Raw genomic sequence first — 15,406 nt, 5'->3', positions numbered from 1 at the left:
CGTTTGGATGTTTTTCTTTGGTACTGTTGTGTTTACTGATAAAATAGGAGTTTTAATTAAAACTGCTTTTGTAATGAAATACCAATAATGATTTGGTGTATTATTGATCATAAGAATGTATATTGATAAAAGGAGGCCATTTGGCCTGTTCATTACATTAAGTGTATATTAATTTCACACAAATGAACCTAAATGTTTAAGGGTAGGGACATCTACTAAACTGAAAAAAAAATTAAAAGTTTTACCTTCTGAAAATGTGGAAAAAAAGGAAAAAGAATGAATTATCTGGTGCTTGGGGACCACAGATCATGATGCTGTCTCAGCTGGTGTTGCTGTTAATACTCTGTTAGTGGTTTCGGTATGAGAATGTTTCCCGAGAGCATTCTCTAGTCTGAACCAGCGATAGTGCCAGTCTGAAAAAAAAATGCTCGTAAACAGTTTGCAGTTCTGAAGAAAGTTTGTGAACACAGCAGAGCAAAAAACAAGCACTTTGAAACATCGAAGAAATGTTCTGATTTTATTTTAGTGCAAGGAAAATCTTAACAAAAGAGTGGCATGGTGGTAAAGCACATAGGTCGCTTTAACAAGAAGAAAATAAATCTCCATACCAGAAAGAAGCTGGAAGTTATTCCAAACTAGGGTGTGTTAGTGTTTTCTCTAACCTGCAGGGTAGGTTATCTGGTGTCTAGCTTGTGTCTGTGTGCCCTAAGGTGCACTTGTGTCCCATCCAGGGTGCAGTTCTGCTCTGTGCTTCTGTGATGGGCTGCAGGTTGCTATGATTCTTACTAGGAGTGGGTAGCTTTCTGATAAAAGCTGGATGGATTAAAACATGACCCTGTACGGTCTTGCACATTTTGTTATCTGTGCTGTATATAGTATGGTGACTGTCTTGATCCTGTTTATTCTGTGCTGGTGTTCATTCCCAGACTTCTGAAATCCTTTGTGCTGCATCTGCTGATTTAATTGACATTCCAGAGATTTATCTTTGCCTGTGTTAGCTGCACCAGGGGTGCCCTTTTTTTTCGGCAATGAGCTGTTCAATGAAAAACTGCTTTTTTTAGAATCTAATGGTTTAGGCAGATTGATGACATTGCCTTAAGGAGATGGACTGAAGGGAAAAAAACAATGATGATGCAACTGCAGTATCTTCAGTCCTGAGGACTGATTTTACCTGATTACAAACTACAGCATGTATTACGTACCATGGTGAGTCACTCCAGCAGATCAGCGATGACTTGGAGTATATATTATTTCTTTATTGCCAGGGTTAGTGTGTTATATCTGATGCTATTGGGCCTGGCTGTCAGTGAAATCCAACCTTTAACTAATAATAACACAATAATCCTTCTTGTGAAAATTGATAAATATTGCACAGCAGTTGTCACATTTATACTACAAAAAATACCAGAGCAAAAATAAGGTACTGTTTTGGTATTTCAGGATCTTTTCAACATTGAATATGGGGAATTGGGATTTATCATCTTAAGTTGAAGATTGTTTTTGAAAATACAGAATCGAACAGTACCCTTAAGCAGTGGCACAAATTGGATTATTTCAAGGTGAACTTTTTGATTCTCATTTGTTTTGGTGTGGGCCTGATACTTCATTGTTTTGGCTCGAGGTGATTGTAAAGGCAAGTCTCCCAGCTACGTACACTAAGTTGACTTTTTCTTCCACCTGCCATCATCACTTGAAGGAATCAAAAACCCTTTTTAAACGAGTTATTAAAGGGAATTTCTCATTATTCTGTTTTTGTTTGGACAGATTCATGTTACAAAGTGCCTGTTTCATTTGAAGAAAACACATGACTGTTTTCATCCTTCTTTTTTCATAGGAACAGTTGACATGCAAACTCCTCTTTTGGCAGTAGCTCCCTCCCAGAGACAGTTCTGTCGGTACTGCTGCCTGTATTGCTCTGGGTCTTAGAACTCCATCTGATTTTTTCTTCCCTTGTGTTTTTAAGATGGCAGACTGTGACTGCAGATCTTATGTGAAAGTAAAAAACGATGAGCAGCTCTACTGTCACGTTGCATTGATCTTGGCAAACTTCAAAGCAGAAGAATTCTTATACATTTCTGTAATTGTAGAATCCTATTTTCCTGGATGTAAAATGCTAAATAGTTAACCCCTGACATTCAGTGATTTCTAGGTCATTGTGCTGATTATGCCAATTTTAAGATGTCACATGTTATTAAAATAATACTTCAATTGCTGAAGTATTGAGAGAATCCATATAGTTGGCCCCCTTGGGTCAGTATATTATTTGGCATTACCAGTCGCTCTTTAACTGCCTTTTGTAAGTGTTTTTTATATTTCTACTTTAAAGACCCTGTTATCAGTGTTGAACACTAAAGTATTTTTATGTAATTGTGAGTTTTTTAACTGAGCAATCTGGGCAAAAACATCAGTATTGCAATTTAGCTTTAATTAACCTGCAACAATTAGCCCCAAGGAAAGAACATTTTAGGGACTCAAAAGAAAAAACGACCAAAAGTTGCGGATTTATGAAATAAGGGCTATGGAATATGCTTTGATCATTTTTAAAGTATATTTTCTCATTAGTGTAATTTACATTTTACAAACATGCAGTTTTTTACTAATTGTATTTACATTTACCCAGCATGAGGTTACACACCCCTGTTTCTCTACTGTAAAAATTCAGAGCATTGGATATTTTTTTTACATTTAAAAATGAAGAAAATGATACTATCATTGTATGTGGATATTGCATATTACAAGCGCTTGCTGATTTACGAAGATGACAGTCTATAGCACGCTCTGCATTAATATTTGATGGGCTTTTATCAAATTCCTCTTGACAGAATTCGTCTGCAGTTTCATGGCTTAGAAATAAAACCCAGATGAGTGCCAAAGAATGAAGAGATGCACTTTACGTACTTGTCATTTCAGAAGATGATTATTGAGTTTGGATCTGTAGAGTAATAGGCCCTCATTTTCATATGGAGAGTGTGGTTTACAAGCACATTATTCCCCATCTAATCTTTTTTCATGCCAGTTTCAATTAAACAAATGTTTAATATTATCCTTCATTTGCTCTTTACATTTTCATAACAATGGATAAACACTACAACCACTTCTATAGCTTACTGCTGGGTAAAAATAAGATGCTTAAAACTTATTTTCCATTTATTGGAATTTGTGCTGATTAAGTTAAAAAGTTTGTTGTTTCAGACCTAGCATCTGATATGTTTTGGTTTTGATAGGTGGTAAAATTTTGTTAAAATATGAAACCATTTTAAAATTCCATATGCAATGCTATGTATCTGCAGTATATTAATTTTTAAACACTACCATAAGTAAAAGCACACAATTATTTAAAAGAACAATTCTTAATGTTTCCTATTAAAATGAAATCAGCTGCACACAGAAGATGGGGGAACTTAGATGAGTAATTACATTTCTTTCTTTATTGCTGCACCAGGAGTTAGCAACACTGTTGTACTCCACAAATCCAGGTGTACAGTAGCCTATTGTGTGTAAAGTACAGGTATTGGAGATATTGTCATTAAAAAATAAACAGTTACACAGTGTGTGTATCATTTATGCTGTAATTGGTCTTACCGTTGGGGCTCTTGGACTTTATTTAATGTGCTGTGTTGTCTTTAATGTTTTATTCACCAAAGTCTTTAATCTACATTTTAATTAATGCTGTTTGGAGCTGCTGTGACATCTTTAAGTGATGGAGATCAGATTAGTTCCCATAATGACGGCATTTGTATTATGAAACTTGTGATTTGAGATTTGCATACTGTACCTTGAAGTATTGGAACATAAGATATTGCGGCCTCCCAGGGCAAGTGGAATAACGGGCAGTACAACATGTTCATCTGATATATAGTTAAAAGAAACAAATTGTATTGATCATTTCACATGTACTGGTATGTTTTTCATAATCAAATGAAATAAAAAGAAAAACATAGATCTCTACTTGGGGCTCTGACTGGCTTCTTGTTTTCCTAACGTGGGCGGTTGGTCTGCTTGCTAGTTAACCTTCTTGTCTGCTCAAAAAGAATAAACCACTGAAAGGCTTTACCGGTCGCTTCTCTTGGTCTGGTGGCCCATTACTCTCTCGCTTTATCTTTTTTCATCTGCTAGTTGCTGAAGATGGTTTTTCTCCTCCTGCTGATGTTTCTCTGTTTTGTGTCGTCCTGCTGTCAGCTTCCGAGAGCTAAGGGAGACCTCAGCTTGGTCAACTACTGTGGCCTTTCTCCTTCCCAAAAAGGCCGATAGATTATATTTTTAGTTTTCTTTTATAGTGCTCCTGTGACTCTTCATCCAGATTGCCAAATCACTTGACCTGTGAACAAGCGGGGGTCTTAGGTCCCCACTCCTTTCCATTAAACACGCAGTGATGTAGTTACTCTTTACAGCTGTAACATAAATGTTTTTCTCTAAGGTTTGCTTAGTTTACAAGAAACACGTATTGACCTTTACTGGCATGTACTGTAATGGGCTACATGGGATAAAACTAATCCTTTCCATTATATTTCAAGACTACATGTTTAGGTACTAGCAGGGGAAATTTTCTTCCAATTCAATAATAACAATTCTTTGCATTTGTATAGTCCTTTTCATCCCAAAGGATCCCAAAGAGCTCTGTGCATGGGAGGGGACCCACTTCATCCACCACTGAAGTATAGAACCCACTTGAGTGACAATTAGGCACACTATGCAGCAGATCAGGTAGAGAAGGGAAAAATCACTTCACTGTTTGAATTTAGGGGAAATTTAGATGAGTCATTTTGTGCAGGCTTAAAGAGGGATGTAGTCATGACTGTGGGATTAGTACTCCTGTTTTTATGAAGAGCACGACAAGCACGTTAGTGGCCAAGTAACCTCAGTTTCATGTATTTCCTTGTACAGCACAGTGCCCCCCTGCAACCATACAGGGGCACCTGTTTGGAAATTCTTTTTCAGAAGACAGTGTGCCACATACTGATCTACTAATACCATCTCCCATCCCACTACTCTAATCCCACTATCGACCAGGCCCAGGGTTAACTTTTGACATCTAGTAAGATCAGCCTGCAAGGTGGTAACCCTGCTGCTTTCATATGTACGGTGTACACACGAAGAAGTTGTGCATCATTGCTATGTTTCTCTTAAATATACCTGTGGTAAGAGCACAAGCTCATGTACTCTGTATATTGTACAGCAGTTACAGTACTGCCCTACTGACTGTGTCTAAGGAGTCATACTCTCACCCATCCCTCAGGAGACTGCCAGAGGGGGATTCTTTTTATTTTCTGCCTTTTCAGTTATTAAATTTAATTTTCATGACTGGCTACAAAGGCGACTAGTTATGCCTCCTGATTTTGTGATGTAGAGTAGACAATGTTGAGATGGGAAAACTCATTTCATTTGTGACCCACACCAGCAGAGGTTAATGGTTTGAAAACCCAATGAATTAATCATCACTGCTGCTGTTTCCCCATGTTTCTTCTTTCCAGTAATGCTTAAAGGTACAGTAGATACTCCAAAATAAAATGGATTATCTTTGATATGTACATTGATCAAAGGTTTATTTTAAATTCTTATTACTGTTGCAGTTCAATAACGGTTTGTGTTTTACGTTAAAATCAGTTTAAAATATTTGATCAAGGCTGTTATTTTGCAGTAAAAAGATGGTCAGTTCACCAGTTATGAGCTTTTCCCGTAACTTAATATCAAGAATGACCTTAAACCTTTTTGTTCCTGTAGACTTGCAAAACTAGATGTGTTTGATTAAATCAGTTACTGTTGGTGTGTTCTCAGATGCACTGAAGATCATTTAACACAATGATTTAAAAAGGCAGAATTACTTTCATACTTTTGATTATAAAAAGCTTTGGCATGTAATGGCTTTAGTATCATTTGGGGTGTATTATCAACATAATTTTCAGTAAAATGGTTTAATGCACATTGACATACTTCGACATGAACTTTTAGTTAAAGCTCCTAGATATTAATTTTAAAATTACATTACTGCAGATGATGGTTTAATGGGACTATAAAGGCAATAGGAGCCTTGTTCCAAGTTAAGAGCAAAGTTAATTATTTTCACCACCTACTTCTTTCAGTGTTCATGACTTGTAAAATAAAAAAGGGGATTTCAACTTCTCAGAAGCTGAAGATGCAATTGCCTAAGAGCGAAGTGTGTGCTATATACCCTCGGTGTGTTAAAATCTCATTTATACTTGATGTTTCATAAAAATGACACATCACATTAATCTGTGAGACTACACTTCACCTCTAATGAAGTCTTTGAAGAATTCCTTTAATTAAATGTTGGGCTGAAGTAGATGTCTTTCCCTGTTAGTGAAGTAAGGACGTGGGCTTTCTACTGTCGATGGGTAAAAATGGAAGCATCCTTCAGACCAAAAACCAAGCTGGTAAAGAGATAAAAAAAACTTGTTTATGCATGGTATTGACTTCTTGCTGTGATGTATTTTCACTTCACGGCTCTAACTTTAAATGAAATGCGCACAATAATCCATATAAATGTAATGTGCGTCTGTAGCTTAACACAGAAAAATGGTTATGACAAACCTGTTACACGTGTTTTGGAAATAATTTCATTGTCCCTGGCAACAGGGGGAAGAAAAACACCTTTATTCACACTGGGACATATACCTTTTAAAACTCTGGAATCTGTTATTTGATTTAGTTTATACAGTGATCATTCCCTTTGCCTTTTCTGATTGGTATTCATCTCATTTGGCAGTCGTATTGCAGTTTGCTAACATTGTTTAATCACTTTGCAGTCACTAGTTCTGTGAATTGGTGTCATTATTGAGTCAATAGTATTGAAATTTCCACTTGGAAAACTGACACATTATTTGAAGAGGGGTTGGTGTTGTTTATGAGCCCATAGGCTGTGTTATTACTGTAATATATTTTAAACAAGCTAAGGGAGGACTGCTGACTTGTGAATGATAGTTATTAAATTGCACAAAAGTGCTTTATTTTTTGTCACATTTATGTTTTAATTCCTTCATTTATAAACATTTCTACAGTGACTTTAAACCTCCAGCAGCCCACACCTCTATGAAGCATATCGCCAAATGTATTTTTCTATTAGTGCAGAAAATAAAAAGGCCAAGAACTCACTTGCAGAGAGTTTTTATTGATATCTTGGCTTCATCCTGCTTGTTTTGAGGGATGAAACAGCCTTGGGGGAAGTGAAATCGGATTCAACCTTACCTCCTCCCCCATAAAGAAAAGGGTTTCTGCCCTAGCAGAGTAGTGAAGGGTTGGTGGAGGTGTGCTACTTTGATGATCCCTGGGAAAAGGTGATCTAACGGCATTTTTAACTTAGAGCTAATGATTAGGGCATGCCCTTCTCAGAAACCTTCATTATCAGCTCCTTTGTATTTCATGGATTTTGTTTGATCATGCATGTTGCTTATACACTACAGTACATAGCTGCTTGTTTTATTTGCCTTAAATGTTATAGTTTTGTAGGATCTCCTGAAGTTTTGTTTAAATATTTATGAGAACCATGCTGGCAGAAAGGTACTGGACTTCCTTGGCAAAGGGTCATCATGTGATCCAAGTGTTCAGGCCCACTCATCCACTGTTATGTTTACCAACTTGTGAATGATGTTTTTAATTAGCTATATTTCAAGTCAGGAAGTTATTACATTCTTAATATGGAACACCAAGCTTCTTTATTCATTTCTGTTTTAAATGTGTAAAAAGGATAAAAAGAAGGCTAAACTGTATTTAAACAAAATACCATAATCACAGGCAGACGACTTTAAATGACAGCCTTGATGAATACATTTTTAGATTCTTATACTGAACTTTAAGCAACCCCATTACCATAGCAGGAATAAAATGGTAAATGAAATCGCATAAATAGGATGAGGTAAAAAATGTTTTTTCTTGGAGTTGCAAGTTGTGAATTTTTAGGAAACGGATCACATCCACCAGATAATCAAGAGAAAAGAAAGGTCCCAAATTTCAGAGACCACAGTTAAGCTGTTGGAATTTAATTTATTTTCCCTGTATGAAAGAGTTTTGACAGAAAATTGCAGAGCTAGATTTTCTCAATTCCTGTAGGGTTGAGTTCTGGATTTTTCAGAGATGTTTGTCACTTTCAGGTAACAGGGTTTTGTCTTCTCACTTGTGATTTTAAAAGTGAATCCTGTTAATTTTTGTTAAATATTCTACAGCAAGGATTTAAAAGGGTCATTATATTTCTAAGCAACTATGTTTAGCCAATATTCACAAACATTGGGAAAGTTTGGGAGTGTGTGTAGCTTAGTTCTTATTTTCCAGCTATAGTAGTGTGAACAATGGAATAACCAAAGAAGTTCCTCCATCGCCTAAATCCCAAGAAGCTTAGAACTGAGGTTTTAATTTTTTTCTTCATCTGTGAATTACTCTTGAAATATCTCAGTAGAAAACAAAGTTTGATTAAAAACAAAGCCTGATCAAATATTTGTGAAATTTAAAAAGGACTTTGTGTTCTGTGTGGTTTAAGCAAAATTTTATTTGTTAATAAAACTGTTGGGAGCTGAAAATGCCATCAAATACATATTTAGCAGTTCTTTTTTCATGCTGTATGACTTTTCCCTTGGACAGTGATTTAAGTGTGACTTTTCATTTTATGATGTGGGACTTGTAATATCTGGGTGTAATTGACTATAATCTGAATGTCATTGCTGTAGGGCAACATTAATCATGTGTATGGATTATAGACTACATATCCTTTGTATTATTCACATTTTGACATGTTATTTGTGTATATAAATCCCATTTCTTAAAGAAAGAAATGTCTGGTATGGTAATGGCTCTCTGAAATGCTGTCATGTTTTATTATAATTTGCATGAGAAGAAAAAAAATCTCCATTGTACAAAAGCATCTAGTTTATTTATATAATTCCAGTGTTTTTCCTCCGCACCAAAATGTGAAAACAAGCAAACTGCTTTAGAAATGAACGAGTGCATCACGTTTTCAGATGTTTCATCTGTAGTAAATCTTGATGTATAGAAAGTGGTTGACATTCTATCTACAAAACAACAGTACAGGCCTGTATTTTTTGTTACTTTCTCTCAAGTTCTTCCATCGCCTTGAGGGGATATATTACAGAAACAACAATTCTCTTTCAGATTCAAAGCTTTGTAGACAGCTGTTTAAAGCGGATTCTCATGTTCCACATTATCCATGTTTATAAAGCTTATCTGTGGGGAATATTTGCAAGTGGTTGACTAATCTGATAGCTGATTGTATCTTACAAAGACACTTCATCATTTTGCAATAGCAATTAAGTGAAGTATAACAGTGATTGAAAAGGAAATCCTGCAAGACTTTAGCTTTAAGATTGCTTTAATTCTGTGCATCTAGAATGTATGAAATAAAATGCAAAATCATGAATACAAAGGGTAAAACAGTTTTGAAATATTAAAAATAATAAAACCAATATCTGTTTATAATCTCCTGAGCAATTTAAAACATATATATATATATCAAAGGCAATGCAGTGTTTCCATTTGATTACTGCAGGACTCTAGATAGTTTTATCAACATGAATTCTACTGGGACACTAGGCAAAAACCTGTTTTTCTTATTATGCTTTAAATTTAAAGAATCTTGGCATGTTTAGATCAGCATACGGCTCTCGACTTGTGCGGCAATTAAAAAATCAACTGTCATAAGAACATAAGAAAGGTTATAAATGTGTGGAGGCTGTTTGGCCCATGCAGCTTGCTTGGTTCATAGCAGCTAATTAACTGCAGGACCTTGTCTTGCTGATTCTTAAAATAAGCCGGGGTATCAACGATGGCGCTGAACGCCTTGCTTAATACTTCTATGGCACTTTGTTTTTAAAAGTGTTGTTTCATAGCTGTTTACAGTTGTAGATACACTATATTCTGCATACCACATACTCTGCACCATACTCAAATACCACATATTCTGCACTTCATCCATTGGGTTTATTTTGTCAGTGTCTTGGAGGAAATAGAATGTTCTGTTTAACATAAATTCAAAAAGATCGATCTTATTAATTCTTCTTAGGCCTGTCAGAATGGGGACTAGATAAAGTCCTGCAAACCAGACCTTAACAGGCTTATATAAAATTGTATTATAGTATCAGCTCTTTATGATGCATGATTTAAAGTGATACTGTCAGCCAGAAGTTGCTGTCAGTTCTGTCCAACCAGTGCATTTTTTATTTTCTTTGAAGATAGGAGAGGACTACTCCTTTCACACATTTTGTGTTTGCATACTGCCTTTTTTTAAATTGTTTAACCACGAGGGCAGTCAATAGAATACGTTTACAGTATACAGCAGTCTTCATGACAAAGTAGACTAATCCATTGTCACTATGCTGAATGGTTGACCACCATTATGCCCTCTTATCGATAACTGTTTATGGTTTCAAATACTTTAATGAATGAATGCTGCAGTTATACAGCATAAAGTTGTGCTGGATTACTCTGTCACTCATACATGAAAATGGGCTACAAAAAAGAGGATTGCTTCGTTGGAAGCCTGCTTTGCTGTGATTTCTGTATCTGAATGGATACAGATTTACAGTTTCAGGTTCAAAATAATATCCCCTCAAAGCAACATTTGAGGACTATGGTCAAACCGAACTTCAGGAACAGCAACAGATAGCTTCATGCATTATTAAGGCTAATTGTCAAAACTAGATGCACTATGTGATAGTGTTTTACCACAGTATTACTACACCTCTTAGCTTACTTCATCATTTACAATAGTTCTCATGGCAAGGAAGCATATTAGTAAAACATGACTGCTAAAGCAACAATGAATGGCATCATTGCTTCACATCCTTGTAAATGTTGTCTGATTTAGAATTATATGTTTTAGTCTCAGGATTTGAACCTTAAAGTAATGAGCATGTGTAGAAATTGAGTACGTTCATCTTTTTAGGAAGAAACTCTTGCACTGAGAAAGGAAGGAATTGGTGTGGTTTTAGATTCTGAATTACCTCACCTTATTGGCATTGATGATGACCTGCTGAGCACCGGTATTATACTCTACCATCTGAAAGTAAGTATGTTTTACAGTCATTAGTGTGCCTTACCTTTTGATTTTTTATGAAGAGAGATTAACTGAAGTGCAGAGATCTTCTAAAACAGTGCATTCTCAGCATTTGTTAACTGTGTCCGAGATTCGCAGTACAGAGAAACACAGTTGGCTCTGACAGGTACTGTTGGTGTGTTGGAGGCGTTCATTCTTGTTTCTGTTTAATACAGACATTATAGTGATGAAATGAACTGCTTGATAGGTGATGTTTCAGTGTGTTTGGGGGATAATATTGAAATGTCCTTTACAAATATGAAAACTATTTAAAATTCTCCCTAAACTTTCTGTTATTTTAGGAAGGAAGAACATATGTTGGTCGTGATGATGCTGCAACAGAGCAGGACATTGGTGGGTTAAGATTAAACTGACTAAATTATAGAAAGCTTAACTGTGTTTTCTTCATATAACACTTTGTTAGCTTTTGTTTAGAGTGTTATAATACATTTTCAGCATATACCTTAGCATTTTTTCAGATCTTAAATAAAAATAAAATGTTAATTTTCCAGGCTTTCCTTGATACTTAACCAAATTTTTTGTTCCTTCTAGTTCTTCATGGTCTTGATTTGGAAAGTGAACATTGTGTTTTTGAAAACCTTAATGGCACTGTAACTCTAATACCTCTGAATGGAGCTCAGTGTTCAGTGAATGGAGTACAAATAATGGAACCTATCCAGCTCAACCAGGGTAGGTGGAAGAGGAAGACACATATTTTTGTTTTCAAAATAATCCAAGAAGTTAGACAGCTATTGTTTTTTAACTTTCATTCATCATCCCTGTTGCCGAGTAGAAACGTGTCATTGCTGATACCATAGTAATAGTTATTAGAGAAAGCACCTTATAAAGTGAACTGCTGAGATGTAGTGAATAACATTAAAATCTGAATTAATTTGGTAACACATTATTAAAAGTATGGCAACCCTGATGTAGTACTGGTTGACTCTATCAGTATCTTTTAGGATTTGAAGAGATTCTGCCCTTTTGTGTGTGCAGGAATTAACCCTGTTACCCTTATTTGAACTGATTCCAAAGCACATAAATTCCCCTTGTCAGTAGCTACTTATTATAGTGCTTCATGAAGGTGGCTCTTTTTAAATGTTCAAATGTTTTTGGCTGCTGTATCCATATAAATTGTAACAGTTTTGGAATTTAATATTGTAGGATGGTTCACTTTTCAAAATGCAATTAGTCTTCTCTGACCAAACACTCCCAGGAACATATTGGCAAGGATTAACAGTTTCTCAACCTGAGGAAATAAATCTCTTGTGTATAAAAAACATATTTGCCTTGTCAGGATCCTTTGTAGTGTTAATTGTAGTTTGAGATTAATCATACGGGGAGGAATATTTTTCTTTTCTTTAAAAATATCTGTTTTAATTTACTAGCTCCCTAATGTAGCATATGCATGTACCTCAAGGCAGGAGTGCCTGTTAAAGTATCACACTCTACAGAACCAATGTGAATTCTATTACCAAACATTTGTACGGGCAGAAGGCACTGACAAAGCCCCAGGCTTTGCAATTTAATTGGCAGATGGAGTTGATAGCACTGCAAGGTTTAAGTGGGAAGAGGATTAACCTTTCACAAGGAAAAGTGGCACTGAAACTTTTAGCCCCAAGAGAGCATTGTGTCTGGTAGCAATGGAATCTATTCTCACAAGTTCCAATGAGATAAAAAAAAGAATGTGCTATGTATCAAGGAAGCATGCCACAGTAGCTTTCTTTATAACAATTTCAATTTATCCAATATCCCCTTTAGAAATTGCTGCATCTAAAGCCATTTTCTTTGTACAAATGATAGTAATTTTCAGTTCTGCAGCAGCAAAAATCCATCACAAGCTGTCTTTTCATGTGCTTTGTCAGTCGTCAGAAGTCATTAATAGCAGGTGGCTTTGTACTGAGCTAACAAAAATGCTGTTTAGTGCTGAAAAATACAACATATGTTGTGTGAGTGTGTTTACATACTTGTGCATATTCAAATGTATTATTGTCCCTCCATAGAGTATTCTGAGCAAACAAATGGTTTACAGTGAACTATCACTTTTCTTTCCCTGTGAAACAAGAGATATTAACACTGTTATATACTGTACTGTAGCACACTAAAGTGTGCATATACTGTAGAAATGTTTCATGGGTGACCTATCACAATGCTGTATATTTTGACATGGCACAAGAACTGCCCCTTTGACGCCCCTTTGACGCAGCAATGCTTCGTGTCAGCTGCAAACCTTCTGAATTTACCCAAAAAGGTTTTGTCTAATTGTCAAATTTGTCTTTTAAAATTATCTGAAAGTTAATTACCCAAAAGAAAACTCAAAAGTTTACATTCTCAGCCAGGTCAAATCTGAACTGTTCATTGAGTACTGTAGCACTCTGTAGCACTCTGTTGTGATGTGGTTAGTCCTATTCGTAAAGATATTTCAGATCCAGGTGTATCCGACTGTTTTTTTCAATGGTGCACCATCTACTTACACACTTAAGCTTTTGGAAAGGCTGAAAGGAACTGAATGTGAGCCTCATGTAAAGGTTATTGTAGTCCTAGACCATTGAGCAGTAGGGACATAGGATGCACAGCACAGAATTCTCACCTTTAATTGAAACAATGCACACTTCAGTCCTGCACTTGCAAATCATAACATATATACAGGTGGGTAGCTGCGTCAGCATGCGCAGGCTGCAAATGAACAAGTAATAGGTTTATTCCATGCTGAAAAAAAGAAGACCGAAAACACAACGTTTCGTGAGCCTCACACCTGAAGAAGGCTCCACGGCCTTAACGTTGTGTTTTCTTTCTTCTTTTTTCAGCATTGAATAAACCTATTACTTGTTCCTTTATATACATTTATTACACTTACAGTAAATAAATGTGTTTAATAGAACTTACTGGACATTTGAGTGTTCAGTTGTATGTTTTCTTACTCTTTAATTTGTGTCATTAATGTTTTCATCTAGTTCACAGCGTCAGTTTTTTTCTAGAATGGAATGCCTGCCGTTTACCATATGTTTTCCTGCAGTTTAATATTACAGCTTCAGCTCATTCACCCAAAACATTCAGTATTTCTTTCGTAATGTCCTCCTACACTTCTAGCCCCCAAACATTATGCTGAAAATGTTTCAGCCTATTTAATTTCAGTATAACGAGCCAACATTTTCAAATTAAAATTAGCAAGGCAAGGATCAAAAATCCGCCACAAAAGTAAAAGCGTAAGAGTTATTTCTGAACTTTCATTTGTATGACATGTCTTTTATGTATTAGATATACAGTATGTTTACCTCTGGGATGTTAAAGAGCTGAATTTGCACAGTTAATTTTAGTGTGCAGGAAGTGTAATGAAGGACTTAAGATAAATGTGACACTTAGAAATGACTGACAACACAGCCAGTATGATGTTTTAATTGCAAAGACTTTTCAACTCTTATTTGAGTTCTTTAGTCACATTTTATTGTTTTGCCATGGTCTTTCTTTATGTAGCTTTTGATTTCTCCTTGTGCACATGCCAGATGTGTTCACAACCATATGTAGTCATATTTAGCCCCGTAGTATGTGAAACAGATACCTTTTATTGAAAGAATGCATCACTTGGGAATTGCAGACAAAGTCATATGTTTTTTGTTTTCAGATGCTGGTACAGTATATTAGTTCACCTATATTCTTGTAAGATTCTTAACTTGACCACTTTCTTAGGAGATAGGAGCTTCTGAGAGGCCATTCAATTCATTTATATCATACTGTATATAAAACTTCAAAATTACCTGTATTTATATCAGGTTGATTTTGAGATTTACTGGAGTAATGTACCAGTAATTAGTGGAATACCACAAATATCTGTGTTAAGGGCACTGTTCTAATTTCCATAAATGATTAAATCATTTCACAATTTTGACAAACTTGACAAACCTCCCTATGAAAAAGATTTAAACATTTATAGTGATGCATGATTATCCTCTGTTAGTGTAGGAAAGGAATAAAAATTGAGGTTGTATAGCTACAGTAAAAATATAATATTTACATCAAGTGATGTTAAAGCTTTATAATGAATTGGTAAAAAAGTGTGTAGGCTGTTAATTACAAAAAAAGAATTTGGTGCTCTAGAATTGGTCCTAAGTAGAGTAGCCAGATATACTCCAGAACATAGTTGATTTGATCTCATTCAAGTTGGATCAAAGTGTGCTCAAACATACTGTGAGTGTATTTAGCATCAACTCAACAGTCAGAAGCTGAAGGCCATAGATTTAAGCCTGAACAATTATTGCTACAAGCCTTAAATAGTATGTAACCTTAACTTATTTGCTAAAGCATATCAGGCTTTAGCAAAATAAAAATAAAATGTTTTACATTTAATATAGA

The 15,406-nt window shown here is 35.5% G+C and overlaps 1 protein-coding gene across 5 annotated transcripts in view; it reads left to right on the top strand.

Annotated features, from left to right (window-relative positions):
- Positions 1 to 15,406, top strand: part of kif16ba (kinesin family member 16Ba) — a 96,670-nt gene that overhangs the window by 25,667 nt on the left and 55,597 nt on the right. For all 5 annotated transcript variants that reach the window (XM_015363129.2, XM_006638582.3, XM_015363128.2 and 2 more), the window contains exons 13-15: positions 10,907 to 11,026; positions 11,359 to 11,410; positions 11,609 to 11,746. In XM_015363129.2, coding sequence (XP_015218615.1) covers positions 10,907 to 11,026; positions 11,359 to 11,410; positions 11,609 to 11,746 — 310 coding nt within the window. The remainder of the gene's footprint in view (positions 1 to 10,906; positions 11,027 to 11,358; positions 11,411 to 11,608; positions 11,747 to 15,406) is intronic.

This window comes from Lepisosteus oculatus, chromosome 17, assembly GCF_040954835.1.
Source record: "Lepisosteus oculatus isolate fLepOcu1 chromosome 17, fLepOcu1.hap2, whole genome shotgun sequence".
NCBI classification, from domain to species: Eukaryota; Metazoa; Chordata; class Actinopteri; order Semionotiformes; family Lepisosteidae; genus Lepisosteus; species Lepisosteus oculatus.
Note: the sequence above shows the minus strand (reverse complement) of the source record. Positions and strands in the feature narration are given on the sequence as shown.